Genomic DNA, 18,274 nt, shown 5'->3' on the forward strand with positions numbered 1-18,274 from the left:
AGTCGTGTCCGACTCTTAGCGACCCCATGGACTGTAGCCCACCAGGCTCCTCTGCCCATGGTATTTTCCAGGCAAGAGTACTGGAATGGGATGCCGTTGCCTTCTCCGTTTCACCTTTCTAATTTGCTTCAAATGCTGACTGTAGAACGGTTGTCATTGAGTTCTTCAGCACCTTCTCATGTAGTTGTAGGAGTATCAGCTTCGACGATTGCTCTCAATTGATTGTTGTCAACTTCCAATGGCCGGCCACTGTGCTCCTGTTCTTCAAGGCTCTCATCTCCTTTGCAAAACTTCTTGAACCACCACTGCATTGTATGTTTGTTAGCAGTTCCTGGGCCAGGTACATTGTTGATGTTACAAGTTTTCTCAACTGCTTTATGACTCTTTTTTTTTTAAAAAAAGCTCGAATTTGCTTTTTATCTAACACCATTTCTGTAGTTTAAAATAAGTATAAAATAAACTGCAAGTAATGTCATTAGCAAAAAACAAAGCAAGTGATGCACATTAAAATGATGTACAACATAACTACATCTATTTAAGAATGTGTTCCATATCAAACTGCAAAGTTCCTCAGTGCAAAACTGCAGTTACTTTTTCACCAACCTGATAGACTCTTAAGGCCACTTAAATATTGATGGGGAAGTATTAGTGAAAATGGAGATGTTTCAAATGTGGGAGAGAAAGAGGCATGATAGGTTGAGGTCTCAGGAAGTACAAAGAACAGTCTGTGGACAAACTTCCTTGAAAGAGGATAAGATCTAGAGCAGAGGTAGTAGAAGGTAATGCTTTCCGTTTTGCTTCTAGAAAGAAAGAACAATTGCAGAAAACCCCCAAGATGACTTACATTTTCTCTGTGAAGTGAGAAAGATTAGATCATTTCCTAGGTAGCAGGAGAGAAAAGGAAAGCATTGGAAATGCGAGAGAAGTCAGGATGGTTTGGAAAGGGTCGTTTGTTGGGAAAGGAAACATTGCAGGATTGCTGGGTGAAAACTTTTGGTGATGGAATCCAATCTGAGCCTAGCTTATGGTTAAATTTCTCTTATAAGACATCATTTAATAATGAGACTATACTATGGTTGGTATTATTTTCAGTCACCCATTTTATGTGTATATAAAGAAATGTACAGATATAAAATAATTTCCATGGTAATAATGATTTTCTCCCTGTGGCTAGTCACTGCAAAACCAAAATTTTAAGTGCAATTTGTTTAAAGTTTTTCTGCAAGTTAAGCTTGTTTATTGTTTTTAAAAAGAATGACTTTTAAAAATGACTCATTTTGTATGACCAATGCATGTTCATTATAAAATAATACAGAAGAAATTAGTATTTCTGTACCAGTTGGGTGACCAGCATGCATTTAGTCCAATTTTGTTTCAGTGTTTGTTTGTGCCAGCATACTTAGAATGTGAAATTTTGAAAGTGGCTGTAATTTCAAAGTGGGCCACCTTGCTGACTGGTAGGATCTCTTTCAAAGACTGAGAAATCTTATGGTATTTTACCTTGTGTATATAATCCACTTAGAGTATATACAGAGAGGAGTATTTTCAAAACCGAATGAACTGAACGATGCTCAGACTTAGCTTATTTTAGTACTGCTCAGTTGCAAGAAGGAAGAGGATAGGTCCATGTTTACATCCTTTAGTTATGTTATTCTCATCTCTGATATACGGAAGTAATCGACTCTCGTTGAAAGGGATATAACTATCCAAGTGTTTCTCCAAGAACCACTCTTTGTCAGAAGCAATGATCAGCCTTCTCTGCTTGCTTTCTTTACCACTAAACAGCATCTGACGCAGTTGAATACTCCTTTCTTCTTGAAACATTTTCTTTCCCTTACTCCTATAAGAGCACACTCCTACTTTTTCTCAGACTTTGTCACCACTTTGTACTCTCTTTTGCCAGATCCTTTCCTATCAGACACCTGAGTTTTTGAGTGGTCTCTCTTTTTGATGTTGTCCAGACCCATAACTTTAAGCGCATCTGATAATTTCCAGTTTTATATCTCCTGTCCTGACCTTCCATCCTGCATGTAGTCCATTCCGTAGTACGTGCCCAGTACAAACTTTCCCATCTTCTCTACAGCAGCAGTTTCATCTCACATTACCATTTATCTGCACCACTGCAATTACCCCCTACCTTAATCTTTCTGCCCTCACTCTTCTCCTCTCCCTTAGAATCTGTTCCTCTTAGAGTAACCACAGTAGCTTATTTAGCTCATAAATCATATAGCATCATGCTACTTTCCCTTTATTTAAAGCGCTAATCAATGGCTTCCCATTATAGCTAGAATAAAATTCAAACAGCCATGGTTACAAATGTTTGTGAACTGCTCTGCTTCTCCAATATCAATTTGATTTACCATCGTCTGCTGTGGTTCACCCACACTGACCTTCTTCCTACTTTTTAGAACCCTCTTCCTGTAAGTCTTCACATTACTCCCTCATTCTGGCCAGTCCAGTCTCAGCTCCAGTATCATCTCCTCAGAGAGGAGTCTTTGACTATCCTAGTTCAAGTATTGCCCAGCAGTGCTGCCCCCTCCCCTCCACACACACATGCTCTATCACATTGTCCTATTTTATATAGAATAGTACTAAAATGCAATGGAAACCCGCCCCGGTACTCTTGCCTGGAAAATCCCATGGACAGAGGAGTCTGGTAGGCTGCAGTCCATGGGGTCGCAAAGAGTCAGACACGACTGAGTGAGTTCACTTTCATTTTCACTTTCATGCATTGGAGAAGGAAATGGCAACCCACTCCAGTGTTCTTGCCTGGAAAATCCCAGGGATGGGGGAGCCTGGTGGGCTGCCGTCTGTGGGGTCGCACAGAGTTGGATATGACTGAAGTGATACAGCAGCGGCAGCAGTACTAAAATAGTTTTTAAAAATCAGGTGACATCCCACCACTAAAATGACCATAGGTAATATTTTCAGACATTTCTTGATTTTACAAAAAAAGTGTGATCTCACATTTTTAACTTATTTAAATAGGAAGCTTTGTCACAGTTACCTATTTAAACAGTTTTAAATACGAAATTTTGTAATTTAAGTGGAAAATTGGTATTACTTGCCAAAACTGAAGATAATAAGAATAAATACAGTGAAAACTACATATTTACTGAATTTTCTAGCCTTTAGAAGTTCTGAGGTGAGGTGTGCTCTGTTGATAAAAAGTCAAATTTACAAATGTTAAACATTAAAGATCAGCAACATCAAACTGACATTTTCTCCTTGGCATGATCAGGACTAAAAGAGAATTTAAAAGCGAAATAACTTTCTCATCAAGCAATTCAATATGATATAGTATAATCTTTATGATGACTTCTTTACTGGTAAAATATTTCCCCAAAAGAGAATTGTGATAGTAATTGTAACATTTTTGATAATAATCATTTTAGTTAATGTGAAGTTGAAATAACTTTCACCATGGGCTAGGGTAAAAAACATTCTGGTCAAAGTAAGAATTAGTGGGGGCAGGGAGCAGAAACCTGAAAACTACAAAGTTTATTTTGTCCTGTTTTCAGGTGAATTGAGGACATGAAATGATATTTCTCACAATTAATGTTTGAATACATTACTATGAAATTTCTTCTGAAGTATTAATTCCTATATCCTAAAAAAATAGTGTATGCCCTGGTTACTGAAAGAGTTCTATGTACTGGATTCTCTGCTAAGTACTTTACATATATTATCTAGTCTAATCATACCCATCTTCTGAAAGGTAGAGATATCTTCATTTTAAAGATATGATACTGAGATCCTTAGAGGTTCAGTGATTTGTCTAGGATTTTATGACCACAGGCCCATTAAAGCCCTTGTTCTTAACCAGTAGATCTTATACTAAATAAAGATATGAGAGATTACTATAATGTGAGTATATGGTGATGTCTCTTGACCCAGGAGCATGTCTTTGGAAAGTAATCTCTAATTTTTTGGTTTTAAGAATGGGAAGTTGCAACCCAAAACCTATCAGTTCAGTCACTCAGTTATGTCCAACTCTTTGCAACTCCATGAATCGCACCACTCCAGGCCTCCCTGTCCATCACCAACTCCCGGAGTCCACCCAAACCCATGTCCATCGAGTCGGTGATGCCATTCAACCATCTTATCTTCTGTCGTCCCCGTCTCCCCCTGCCCTCAATCTTTTCCAGCATCAGGGTCTTTTCCAGTGAGTCAACTCTTCGCATCAGGTGGCCAAAGGATTGGAGTTTTCAGCTTTGACATCAGTCCTACCAGTGAACACCCAGGACTTACTTCCTTTAGGATGGACTGATTGGATTTCCTTGTAGTCCAAGGGACTCTCAAGAGTCTTCTCCAACACCACAGTTCAAAAGCATCAATTCTTTGGCACTCAGCTTTCTTTAGAGTCCAACTCTCACATCCATACATGACTACTGGAAAAACCATAGCCTTGACTAGACAGACCTTTGTCGGCAAAGTAATGTCTCTGCTTTTGAATATGCTATCTAGGTTGGTCATAACTTTCCTTCCAAGGAGTAAGCATCAGCAGTGCTAAGGGGAAGGTGCATAGCAGTACAAGCTTACCTCAAGAAACAAGAGAAAAATTAAATAAATAACCTAACTCTACACCTAAAGCAACTAGAAAAAGAAGAAATGAAGAACCCTAGGGTTAGTAGAAGGAAAGAAATAATAAAAATTAGGGCAGAAATAAATGAAAAAAGAAAAACAAAACAAAGGAGACCATAGCAAAAATCACCAAAGCTAAAAGCTGATTCTTTGAGAAGATAAATAAAAATAGATAAACATTAGCCAGACTCATCAAGAAGAAAAGGGAGAAGAATCAAAGCAACAGAATTAGAGATGAAAATGGAGAAATCACAACAGACAACACAGAAATACAAAGGATCATAAGAGACTACTATCAGCAACTATATGCCAGTAAAATAGACAACTTGGGAGAAATGGACGAATTCTTAGAAAAGTATAACTTTTCAAAACTGAACCAGGAAAAAATAGAAAATCTTAACAGACCCATCACAAGCACAGAAAATGAGACTGTAATCAGAAATCTTCAGCAAACAAAAGCCCAGGACCAGACGGCTTCACAGCTGAATTCTACTGAAAATTTAGAGAAAAGCTAACACCTATCCTACTGAAACGCTTCCAGAAAATTGCAGAGGAAGGTAAACTTTCAAACTCATTCTATGAGGCCACCATCACCCTAATACCAAAACCAGACAAAGATGCCACAAAAAAGAAAACTACAGGCCAGTATCACTGATGAACATAGATGCAAAAATCCTTAACGAAATTCTAGCAAATAGAATCCAACAACATATTGAAAAGATTATACATCATGACCAAGTGGGCTTTATCCCAGGGATGCAAGGATTCAGTATTCACAAATTAATCAGTGCGATACACCACATTAACAAATTGAAAGATAAAAGCCATATGACTATCTCAGTAGATGCAGAGAAAGCCTTTGACAAAATTCAACATCCATTATGATAAAAACCCTCCAGAAAGCAGGCAGAGAAGGAACATACCTCAACATAATAAAATCCAAATATGATAAACCCACAGCAAACATTATCCTCAATAGTGAAAAGTTGAAAGCATTTCCCCTTAAATCAGAAACAAGACAAGGGTGCCCATTCTCACCACTACTATTCAACATGGTTTTGGAATTTTTAGCCACAGCAATCAGAGAAGAAAAAGAAATAAAGAGTCCAGATTGGAAAAGAAGTAAAATTCTCACTGTTTGCAGATGACATGATTCTCTACATAGGAAACCCTAAAGACTCCACCAGAAAATTACTAGAGCTAATCAATGAATACAGAAAAGTTTCAGGATATAAAATTAACACAGAAATCCCTTATATTCCTATACACTAACAAAGAGAAAACAGAAAAAGAAATTAAGGAAGCAGTTCCATTTACCATTGTAACAAAAAGAATAAAATACTTAGAAATAAATCTACCTAAAGAAACAAAAGACCTAAATATAGAAAACTATAAAACACTGATGAAAGAAATTAAAGATGACACAAATAGATGTAGAATATACCATGTTCATGGATCAGAAGAATCAATATAGTGAAAACAAGTATACCACCCAAAGCAATCTATAGATTCAGTGCAATCCCTATCAAGCTACCAATGGTATTTTTCACAGAACTAGAACAAATTGTTTCATAATTTGTAATGAAATAAGAGAAACCTCGAATAGCCAAAGCAATCTTGAGAAAGAAGAATGTAACTGGAGGAATCAACCTGCCTGACTTTAGACTATATTACAAAGCTACAGTCAGCAAGACAGTATGGTACTGGCACAAAGACAGAAATCAAGTTCAATGGAACAAAACAGCCCAGAGATAAATCCATGCACCTGTGGACACCTTATATTTGACAAAGGAGGCAAGAATATACAATGGAGAAAAGACAATCTCTTTAACAAGTGGTGCTGGGAGAACTGGTCAACCACTTGTAAAAGAATGAAACTAGAATACTTTCTAACACCTTGCACAAAAATAAGATGGATTAAAGATCTAACATAAGACCAGGAACTATAAAACTCCTAGAGGAAACAATAGGCAAAACACTCTCCGACATAAACCACAGCAGGATCCTCTATGACCCACCTCCCAAAGTAAGGGAAATAAAAGCAAAAATAAACAAATGGGACCTAATTAAAAGCTTTTGCACAATGAAGGAAACTATAAGCAAGGTGAAAAGACAGCCTTCAGAGCGGGAGAAAATAATAGCAAACGAAACAACTGACAAAGAATTAATCTCAAAAATATACAGGCAGCTCCTGCAGCTCAATTCCAGAAATATAAACGACCCAATCAAAAAAGTGGGCCAAAGAACTAAACAGACATTTCTCCAAAGAAGACATATAGATGGCTAACAAACACATCTATAGATGTGTTGCAAAGTCACAGATAGTCAGATATGCAGATGACACCACCCTTATGGCAGAAAGTGAAGAGGAACTAAAAAGCCTCTTGATGAAAGTGAAAGAGGAGAGTGAAAAAGTTGACTTAAAGCTCAATATTCAGAAAACGAAGATCATGGCATCTGGTCCCATCACTTCAAGGGAAATAGATGGGGAAACAGTGGAAACAATGTCAGAATTTTTTGGGGGAGGGTCTCCAAAATCACTACAGATGGTGATTGCAGCCATGAAATTAAAAGACGCTTACTCCTTGGGGGGAAAGTTATGACCAACCTAGATAGCATATTCAAAAGCAGAGATATTACTTTGCCAACAAAGGTCCATCTAGTCAAAGTTATGGTTTTTCCAGTAGTCATGTATGGATGTGAGGGTTGGACTATAAAGAAAGCTGAGTGCAGAAGAATTGATGCTTTTGAACTGTGGTGTTGGAGAAGACTCCTGAGAGTCCCTTGGACTGCAAAGAGATTGAACCAGTCCATTCTAAAGGAGATCAGTCCTGGGTGTTCTTTGGAAGGACTGATGCTAAAGCTGAAACTCCAATACTTTGGCCACCTCGTGCGAAGAATTGACTCATTGGAAAAAACTCTGACGCTGGGAGGGATCAGGGTCAGGAGGAGAAGGGGACGACAGAGGATGAGATGGCTGGATGGCATCACCGACTTGATGGACATGAGTCTGAGTGAACTCCAAGAGTTGGTGGTGGACAGGGAGGCCTGGCATGCTGCAATTCATGGGGTCGCAAAGAGTTGGACACGACTGAGCAACTGAACTGAACTGAACAAACACATGAAAAGATGCTCAACATCACTCATGATCAGAAAAATGCAAATCAAAACCACAATGAGGTACCATCTCACGCCAGTCAGAATGGCTGCTATCAAAAAGTCTACAAAGAGTAAATGCTGGAGAGGGAGTGGAGAAAAGGGAATGCTCTTACACTGTTGGTGGGAATGCCAACTAATACAGCTACTATGGAGAACAGTGTGAAGATTCCTTAAAAAATTGGAAATAGAACTGCCATACGACCCAGCAATCCCACTGCTGGGCATATACACCGAGGAAACCAGAATTGAAAGAGACATGTGTACCCCAGTGTTCATCACAGCACTGTTTACAATAGCCAGAACATGAAAGCAACCTAGATGTCCATTCGTGTAGCTGTGGTACATATACACAATGGAATATTACTCAGCCATTAAAAAGAATGCATTTGAATCAGTTCTAATGATGTGGATGAAACTGGAGCCTATTATACAGAGTGAAGTAAGTCAGAAAGAAAAATACCAGTACAGTATACTAACACATATATATGGAATTTAGAAAGATAGTAATGATGACCCTATATGCAAGACATCAAAAGAGACACAGATGTAAAGAACAGACTTTTGGACTCTGGGAGAAGGCGAGGGTGGGATGATTTGAGAGAATAGCACTGAAACATGTATATCACCATATGTGAAATAAATCGCCAGTCCAGGTTTGATGCATGAGACAGGGTGCTCAGGGTTGGTGCACTGGGATGACCAAGAGGGGTGGGATAGGGAGGGATGTGGGAAGGGGGTTCAGGGGGGTTTTCATGTACACCCATGGCTGATTCATGTCAATGTATGGCAAAAACCACTACAATATTGTAAAGTAATTAGCCTCCGATTAAAATAAATTAATTTTAAAAGGAAAAATAAATCTATCTGGCTGTTAAAAAGAAAAAAAGAATGGGAAGTTGTCCAAATGGCCACCGAATTTTCTGTAAGCTTGTATTTTACAGCTCTTTTAGACCTAGTTGATCCCAGGGCTATTCAGTTTTGAAAGCTAAATTTAATATTCCTTTCACTTAATTTTTTATCTTAATTTTTTGGCAATATTTTCAAAAATAAACTTATTTGTATAATATGTTTCCACCTCATATATAAATAAATAAAATAGTGATACTGTGAAGCATGGGAACAACAATGCAGTTCAATTTCTATTGTCTCCTTGGTTAAAATTGAGTGCTGAAATGAATAGATTGCCGTTTAAAATCTGCTGATGCATTTACTTTAGGAATGTTGTTGAGGATATCACTATAATTACTCATTAGTCCCTACATCAAGATGGCTTTGTAAGAAATATTTCATTCTAAGTGTTATAAGTTTTTTATTTCTGTAACTGAACTGACCATGTTTCCTTTGTTGATCTGACTGCCAGATCTGATCTAACCTTTATTTTCAGTTTTCCTGTTTTATTGTGTTATTTGTATAAGTTGCCTCATGATGATAAGAAGTTAATATTGTGCTTCCAGGGAGACTTTTTTCATACTTTTTGGATATTCAGAAAATTTACCTAAACCATTGTCTGGTGTGTTTATTAGTAGGATATAATGTACCTCCTCATTTTTGACTTAATTTTGTTCATATGAATCAGATACTGTATGACATTGTTTGCCAGTAATACTTAAGTATTAATTTAAATACTTATACTTAATTGTAATAATTTACTTTAAATTTATTATTACTGAATAATTCCACATTAAGATATGAGGAGATCAATTATTTCTAATTCTGGGAAATTATATTTAAAAACTTTGCAACCTGCAATGAGAATGTCTTGGTCTTCTAGTATGTAAGAATGAGCTATAGTCACTGTTTTTCTTTTATCAAACTCAATCTAACTGTCTTTCATGATTCCTGTGATACCTTCTATCTAAAATAACTGGTCCTTTATTTTTGAAAACATCTCATTTGGGGAATATAATCTAATTGGTAATTTTAGTTAAATTAATTTGTTATAAATGTGTTTATTGTTCTGTGGGTATACCATTGCTTTCTGTTTATAATATTTCTTAGCATTTGTTCACTTTTGTGATACTGTTATCTGATAATTTGAGTAAATCCCAGCTGAATTATGTTGCCACATTATGTCTTCAAAAGGGCATAAAGTCAGTACACATGCTTCAGTAATATCTGGTTGTTTTACCCTTATGTTTCCAGTTGGCAATTTGAAATTATGGCTTCAACTGCACTTTAAATATGTGATAATAGCATGTGTTTCTAATAAGGGCCAGCACCATTTTGTTCAGATAGTGTGAATGGTTGTCACTCATATATGACAAATGCACCTTCATCTGCTTCTTTCATAGCCCCCTAAAAACCATACCCTCAAATCAGGCCGATGAAATTAGCTGCTGTGTAAATTGTGTGTCTGAGTGGTTCATTATCTAATCACCGTCAGAACCACAGTGATAAAGTAGATTGAAGCAGGGAAGAGGTCTGCCAGATGATTTCACACACACACCCCCCACCCAAATCCGGTTTCCCTTGGAAACCCTAATAGTGCAGTTTAGAACTTCAGACTCTCATGCCTGGAATACAGTATCTTTTAATGTACCAAACCTGAAAATACCGGTAGTTCTGGAGCATAATTTTCTTTCTGTAAAAATCATAATTTTATTTATTTCAATCAGTTTTTGAAATGTTGAAGCTCTTGAATTATTATTTTACTGATAGTGCCCTAAGTAGTATGAAATCAGGAAAAAAAATACTCTTACTTGTAAGAATTGAGAATAATTTGAGTAAATTGTTAACCTTCTAGGAATCTTGAATCACTCTAATAATGACCTTCTGTGTTATTTGTTTATTGAATTGCTTTGCTTTAATTTATTTTAGGTGCTTTTGAAGATGATGATATCACACATGTTGAAGGAAGTGTAGATCCTGTTCGAGATATAGAAATAATACATGAAGAGCTTCAGCTTAAAGATGAGGAAATGATTGGGCCCATTATAGATAAACTAGAGAAAGTGGCTGTGAGAGGTGGAGATAAAAAACTAAAACCTGAATATGTAAGTAAAATTTGTAGCTTCTTTAGATATTTGAGTTCATTTTCTTTGATTAATTTTTTAAAATAAAGCACATATAACATCTAATATTGTTATGGAATTTTAGGATTCAAGAATCATTTCTCTTTTTTTTAACTTTTACTAAAGCAGCAAATACTTTTAAAGAGAAAAATGTAACAAGAAAAAAGCATTTTCCCTATTATTTATAATTCCCCATCATTATTTATAATTGGTATTTATAGTTCCCCATTGCCTTTTTTCTTTAATTTTTTAAAAATTTATTTTTTTAATTGAAGGACAATTGCTTTACAGAATTTTGTTGTTTTCTGTCAAACATCAACATGAACCAGTCATAGGTGTACATATGTCCCCTCTCTCAGAATGATTCAAGGATCATTTCTGTTAAAACATTATTGAAAAACTTTGTTTTCTCTTGGCAACAAAGGATCATTGTGATAGACTGGCTAAGTATTCTTAGCAAGCCATATTTAGCACTAATATTGAGTATTTATATGGTTACTATTAGTAGCCTCAAGTTTTAATGTTGGAAAGTGAAGTCGCTCAGTCATGTCTGACTCTTTGTGACCCTGTGGACTGTAGCCTACCAGGCTCCTCTGTCCATGGGATTTTCCAGGCAAGAGTCCTGGAGCCATTTCCTTCTCCAGGGGATCTTCCCAACCTAGGGATTGAACCCAGGTCTCCCTCATTGTAGGCAGACCCTTTACTGTCTGAGCCACCAGGGGAAACCTTTAATGTTGGAGATGTGGAATTTTCTGACGAAAACTTGCCAAATTTAACTAAATGACTGAATATGAGTTTTGTGGATTTGAAGAAGTGATTTATATAAGGAATTGGTCTTCCATAGCAATTGACTGAATGAATGCACTATTAAAGTAGACAAATAATTTTAACATTTTATGCAGTGAAAACACATGTCATTGTCTTTAATATTCAAGTATGTTTTCTATCACATTGTGACCACTCTTTAATAATATTCTAATCAATGTTTCAAAATTGGTTTTGAAGCTTTTAGTTTAAATACAAAAAAAAAATTGTCTTTTACCATAAAAAAGCAGCTTAATTATATATTTTCTCATTTATTAACATTTTCCATAAACTGTTCTTGCTTTTTATGCCTTTTTCTTTCTTTTTAACTCTTCGTGTGATTTTAATACGCCTGTTTTTTATTTTCTCATTTCTCTGATTATCTTTTCTTTTTGTTTTCTCATTTAAGTTTGGCAATCACAGTTGATTAGGGGACTCTAATAGGAAGAAATCAATTACAGAATCTAAACATAGGCACACTACCAATAAATTATGGTTGAAAGTGCCTGGTCCTAAAGCAGAGAGACCTGTGTTGTGCTACTCATTTCTTGATAGTTTGGAGCGAGCCCAAGTCATCTGACTTTTCTTGACATCATGGTTATTTCACTTTTTCCCTATGCAAATAGAGTGGAGAAAGGAAAGCGATTTGTCAGTGGAAATTATACAAGATTTAGGACAGAAAAGGAGATTTCACCTACGAACAAACATATTCCTTTCTGAAAAGGGGAAAAATCATGAGAAAGATATTGGGATTGAAGGCAATTCCTTTGCCCCAAACAACATGGTTTTCTGATGAGGATAAAGCTGAGCAGTCATCCCTTAGTTAACTGATGCTTACTGACATTCTTACCTGTTTCAGAAGCATTAACTGTCTTAAAAATAAAATTTGTTTATCTTGCTTTTACTTATACATGGGGAAAAGAGACATCACATTCTTCTGAAATTCTTGGGCTACCATTTCCTGGTCTTTCTTCTTGTAGAAAATTAGAACATTAGAAAAATTAGAACATCTATTACTTCTTATTTCCAAACACTTAGATTATTTCATCATTTTCTTTCCTCTGATTTAGCTGCTTCAGAATAAAGTATGTTTCTCAGCTTTCTTTCTGATTATCATTGTCCCTAAGGAAATTTTAAGTTAATTAAATTTCTCCCTGATGAGAGAAATTAAGTACTAATGAGTAAAAACTTGTTGGATAGAGTTGAGCATTGGAGGGCCACAAAGTATTTTAATAACTAGGTTTTTTTTTCCCCCCCACTCCCTAGAGTCAATTTTTGCCTCTCTAGGAGTAATATTACCCCTAATGTGCATTTATGGGGGTTCCCTGGTGGCTTAGTGGTAAGGAACCTGCTGCAACAAGATCCTTAGAAATTCTAATGCATAATTATTTTCTGTAACCCAAGAAATATGGGAGCCAAGAGAGTACTAAATAAGATAAAAAGTCTCTTGTGACTTGGTCTTTAAGTCATGTCTGAGTCTTTTGCCACCCCCTGGACTGTAGCCCACAAGGCTCCTCTGTCCCTGAGATTTCTCAAGCAAGAATACTGGAGTGGATTGCCATTTCCTTCTCCAAAGGATCTTTTCAACCCAGGGATTGAACCTGAGTTTCATTCACTAGCAGGTGAGTTCTTTATCACTGAACCACCAAAGAAGCTCCAGTAGTTTCCTAGGGCTGCCATAACAATTATCACAAACTAGATGGCTTAAAATGATATAAATGTATTCTTTCACAGTTCAAGAGGCTAGAAGTCTGAAATCAAGGTGTCAGCAGCGCCATGTTCCCTTGAAAGCCTCCACAGGAGACTCCTTTCTTGCTTTTTCAGGTTTTGGTAGCCCCAAGCATTCCTTGGCATGTGGCAGTATAACTCCAGTCTCTACCTCCATCTTCATGTGGCCACCTTTCCCTGTGTCTCCGTCCATATTCCCCTCTTCATATAAGTGAAAGTGTTAGTCACTCAGTCATGTCTGATTCTTTGTGACCCCATGGACTGTAGCCTGCCAGGCTTCTCTGTCCATGGGGTTTTCCAGGGAAGAGTACTGGAGTAGGTAGCCATACCCTTCTCCAGGGGACCTTCTCTACCCAGAGATTGAACCCAGGTTTCCTGCATTGTAGGTGCATTCTTTATCTTACGAGCCACCAGGGAAGCTTCTTATAAGGATCCCAGTTATAATCGGTTTAAGAGCCTACCCTACACCAGATAGGCATCTTTACCTAATTCCCATAACGCTACACTCTGAGGGATGCAGATTTCAACCTATCTTTTGAGGACACATTAAAACCTTAACTTTAACACCAGAGACATCAAGATCAAGACTGATTTTAAAGTGTATATACATTCTAAAATAAATAAATAAATAAAGTGTAGATACATTCTATTGGGCTTCCCTGGTAGCTTAACTGGTAAAGATTCCACCTGCAATGCAGGAGACCCCAGTTTGATTCCTGAGTCAGAAAGAAGGGATAGGTTACCTACTTACTCCAGTATTCTTGGTCCCTGGTGGCTCAGATGGTAAAGAATCCAGCTGCATTGTGGGAGACCTGGGTTCAATCCCTGGGTTGGGAAGATCCCCTAGAGGAAGGCGTGGCAACCCACTCCAGTATTCTTGCCTGGAAAATTCCATGGACAGGGGAGCCTGGTGGGCTACAGTCCATGGGGTCACAGAGTCGGACACAACTGAGCAGCTAAGCATAACGCAGCACATACATGCTATTTGGAAAGACAGAATTTGGAAACGAAGGTAGAAAGCTTTAAGGATCGTTTTATTTTGTATTGACTAATTATTTGGAAATCATCATACTTAAAAGATATTTATAAAACTAACAGTTATCTGATTAAACCACTAAATAAGGCAACCAGGAATTGTAAATAATAGATCTGTTTTTCTTGTCAGTCTCTCTGAATTAAATAATTAATGTCCCCCAAACATATAGCTATTAGCAGATTTCTTCTCATTATTCTTAGGGCAGTTTTTAAAGTTAATTTTTACCTAACTTAAAAAACATTAAATAGGATAGATTAGAGATCTCTTCAAGAAAATTAGAGATACCAAAGGAACATTTCATGCAAAGATGGGCACAGTAAAGGACAGAAACGGTAAGGACCTGACAGAAGCAGAAGAGATTAAGAAGAGGTGGCAAGAATACACAGAAGAACTGTACAAAAAAGGTCTTAATGACCCAGATAACCACTATGGTGTGGTCACAAACCTAGAGGCAGACATCCTGGAGTGTGAAGTCAAGTGGGCCTTAGGAAGCATTACTACAAACAAAGCTAGTCGAGGTTATAGAATTCCAGCTAAGCTGTTAAAAATCCTAAAAGACTATGCTGTTAAAGTGTTGTACTCAATATGCCAGCAAATTTGGTAAACTCAGCAGTGGCCGCAGGACTGGAAAACTTCAGTTTTCATTCCAGCTGCAAAGAAAGGCAATGCCAAAGAATGTTGAAACTGCTGCACAGTTGCGCTCAATTCACATGCTACAAGGTAATGCTCAAAATCCTTCGAGCTAGGCTTCAACAGTATATGAACCGAGAACTTCCAGATGTATAAACTGGATTTAGAAAAGGCAGAGAAGCCAGAGATCAAATTGCCAGCATATGTTGGAACATCGAAAAAGCAAGAGAATTCCAGAAAAACATCCACTTCTGCTTCATTGACTATGCTAAAGCCTTTGACTATGTGGCTCACAGCATACTGTGGAAAATTCTTACAGAAATGGAAATACCAGACCACCTTACTGCCTCCTGAGAAACCTGTATGCAGGTCAAGAAGCAACAGTTAGAACTGGACACGGAACAACAGACCAGCTCAAAATTGGGAAAGCAGTACGTCAAGGCTATATATTATTATCCTGTTTATTTAACTTCTGTGCAGAGTAGATCAAGTGAAATGTCAGGCTGGATGAAGCACAAGCTAGAATCAAGATTGCCAGGAGAAATATTAATAACCTCAGATACACAGATGACACTATCCTTATGGCAGAAAGCAAAGAGGAAAGAGCCTCTTGATGAAAGAGAAAGAGGAGAGTGAAAAAGCTAGCTTAAAATGCAAGTAAGAAAACTAACATCATGGCATCCAGTCCCATCACTTCATGGCAAATAGATGGGAAAGAATGGAAACAGGGACAAAGTTTATTTTCCTGGGCTCCAAAATCACTGCCGACAGTGACTGCAGCTATGAAATTAAAATACACACTTACTTCTTGGGAGAAAACCTATAATGAACCTTTGCAGCATATTAAAAAGCAGAGGCATTACTTTGCCAACAAAGTCGGATTGTCAAAGCTATGGTTTCTCCAGTAGCCATTGTACAGATACAAGAGTCAGACCATAAAGAAGGCTGCACAATGAAGAATTAATGCTTTTGAACTGTGGTGTTGGAAAAGACTCTTGAGGGTCCCTTGGACAGCAAGGGGATCAGACCAGTCAGTCCTAGAGGAAATCAACCCTGAATTTTCTTTCTAAGGACTAATGCTGAAGCTCCAATGTTTTGACTACCTGATGCGAAGAGCCGACTCACTGAAATAGACTGTGGTGCTAGGAAAGACTGAAGGCAAAAGGAGAAGAGGGTGGCAGAGGATAAGATGGTTAGATAGCATCACCAATTCAGCGGACATGAATTTGAGCAAGCTTGAGACATTGGAGGGCAGAGGAAGCTGGCATACTGCAGTCCATAGGGTCACAAAGAGTCAGACATGACTTAGCAACTGAACAACAACAATCTTTGACTCCTCTCTCTGATATACCGTTTATATCCATCCTTTTGACTTCATCTCTTGAATATTTCCTGTGTCTCTTCCTTCTTATTTTAAAAACTTTTTTAGTTTAGGCCTCGTTTTTGCTTTGGAGAAGGAAATGGCAACCCACTCCAGTGTTCTTACCTGGAGAATCCCAGGGACGGGGGAGCCTGGTAGGCTGCCGTCTATGGGGTTGCACAGAGTCGAACACGACTGAAGTGACTTAGCAGCAGCAGCATGCTTAAACTGATTTCTTTACCTCCAGTTTTGCTCTTGTTCCCCACAATTAGAAACTGCAGTTCTCACTGTTACTCTGCTGATTAAGATACCTCACCACCTTCCTGCAAAATATTTCCAACATGAGGTCCGTGGCTTTCGAGTTTTCTTTGTGATCTGACCTTGCCTGACTTATACTTTCTCAGCTCTTACAACAGTGAAATAAAGGTTTTCGTTTTAAATGTTTGAGCTCATTTACTACAGTTCTACAACTAAATGTCAAAAAAACTAGGATCATGGCATCTGGATTAATTACTGCATGGCAAATAGAAGGGGGAAAGGTGGAAGTAGTGACAGATTCCCTCTTCTTGGGCTCCAAAATCACTTTAGATGGTGACTGAAGCCGTGGAATCAGAGGACAATGGCTTCTTGGCAGGAAAGTGATAGCAAACCTAGGCAGTGTGTTGAAAAGCAGAGACATTACTCTGCTGATAAAGTCCATATAGTCAGGGCTATGGTCTTTCTAGTGGTCATGTACAGTTGTGAGAGCTGGACTATAAAGAAGGCAGAATGCCCCAAAATTGATGCCTTTGAACGCTGATGCTGGAGAAGAATCCTGAAAGTCCCTTGGACAGCAGGGAGATCAAATCAGTCAATCTTAAGGGAGATCAACCCTAAATATTCACTGGAAGGATTGATGCTGAAGCTGAAGATCCAGTATTTTGGTCATCTGATGCGTACAGACAACTCATTGGAAAAGTCCCTGATGCTAGGGAAGAGTGAGGGCAGAGGGAGAAGAGGGCGTCAGAGGATGAAATGGTTGGACAGCATCACCGATGCAATGAACATGAACCTGAGCAAACTCCAGGAGTTGGTGATGGACAAGGAAGCCTGGCGTGCTGCTGTCCATGGGGTCGCAAAGAGTTGAACACAACTGAGCAACTGAACAACAACTACAGCTCTTCCCTTTTGCTGTTCATTCAACTCCATTTCCTAGTCACCCTTTAGACATAGCCTGAAACAGAAGTTTCTTACTTTAAAAAAAAAAAATTTTATTGTGGTAAACTACACATGGAATAAAATTTAACCACTTCACTCATTTTAAGCGTACAATTTAGCGGCATTAAGTACATTCGCAATGTTGTATGACTGTCACCACTGTCCATTTCCATAATTTTTCATCATCCCAAATTGAAACTCTGTGTCCCTTAAATAATAACATGCCATTTCCTCCTCCTCCCAGCCCCTCGTAACCTCTGTTCTACTTCCTTTCTCTGTGAATTTGCCTGTTCTTGGTACCTCATGTAAGTGAAACTGTATGATTTTTGTCTTTTTGTGTCTGGCTTATAGTTCCTCAGTGGTCACTTATTTATTTGAAGACAGCAGTTGGGAAGTGCAAATCTGTTTAAGACTAGCAGGATAACACAAAGAATGTCATGTGTTTGGGTCAAGGCACACAAGGATTAAACTCATATGAGACCAAATGAATACTTTAGAATCATCAGTTTATATACGCTGAGGGAATGAACTCATATAGGAGCTGATGTTATGGTGTGCATGCTATCGGCACACTTTCCTGAATGAATTTCTGTCTGTCCGCTTTCTCCTTGCTGTTGCTAGTGGAACACAGATGGAGAGAATTAAAAACAGGACATATCACTATCTCTATAAACTCATAATTACCAACCTCAAGTGGGTTGTCATTGATACCTAGCTTTCCTAGTTGCTCTCCTACTTCTCTAGCAACTTCTCAGTTTCTTTTAA

General features: G+C 37.9%; 1 protein-coding gene across 1 annotated transcript in view; it reads left to right on the forward strand.

Annotated features, from left to right (window-relative positions):
• The window catches only part of OLA1 (Obg like ATPase 1), a 164,415-nt gene that overhangs the window by 85,154 nt on the left and 60,987 nt on the right, over positions 1-18,274 (forward strand). The window contains exon 5 of the mRNA XM_068967900.1: positions 10,561-10,736. Coding sequence (XP_068824001.1) covers positions 10,561-10,736 — 176 coding nt within the window. The remainder of the gene's footprint in view (positions 1-10,560; positions 10,737-18,274) is intronic.

The sequence above is a fragment of the Capricornis sumatraensis genome, chromosome 3 (assembly GCF_032405125.1).
Source record: "Capricornis sumatraensis isolate serow.1 chromosome 3, serow.2, whole genome shotgun sequence".
In the NCBI taxonomy this organism is placed as follows: Eukaryota; Metazoa; Chordata; class Mammalia; order Artiodactyla; family Bovidae; genus Capricornis; species Capricornis sumatraensis.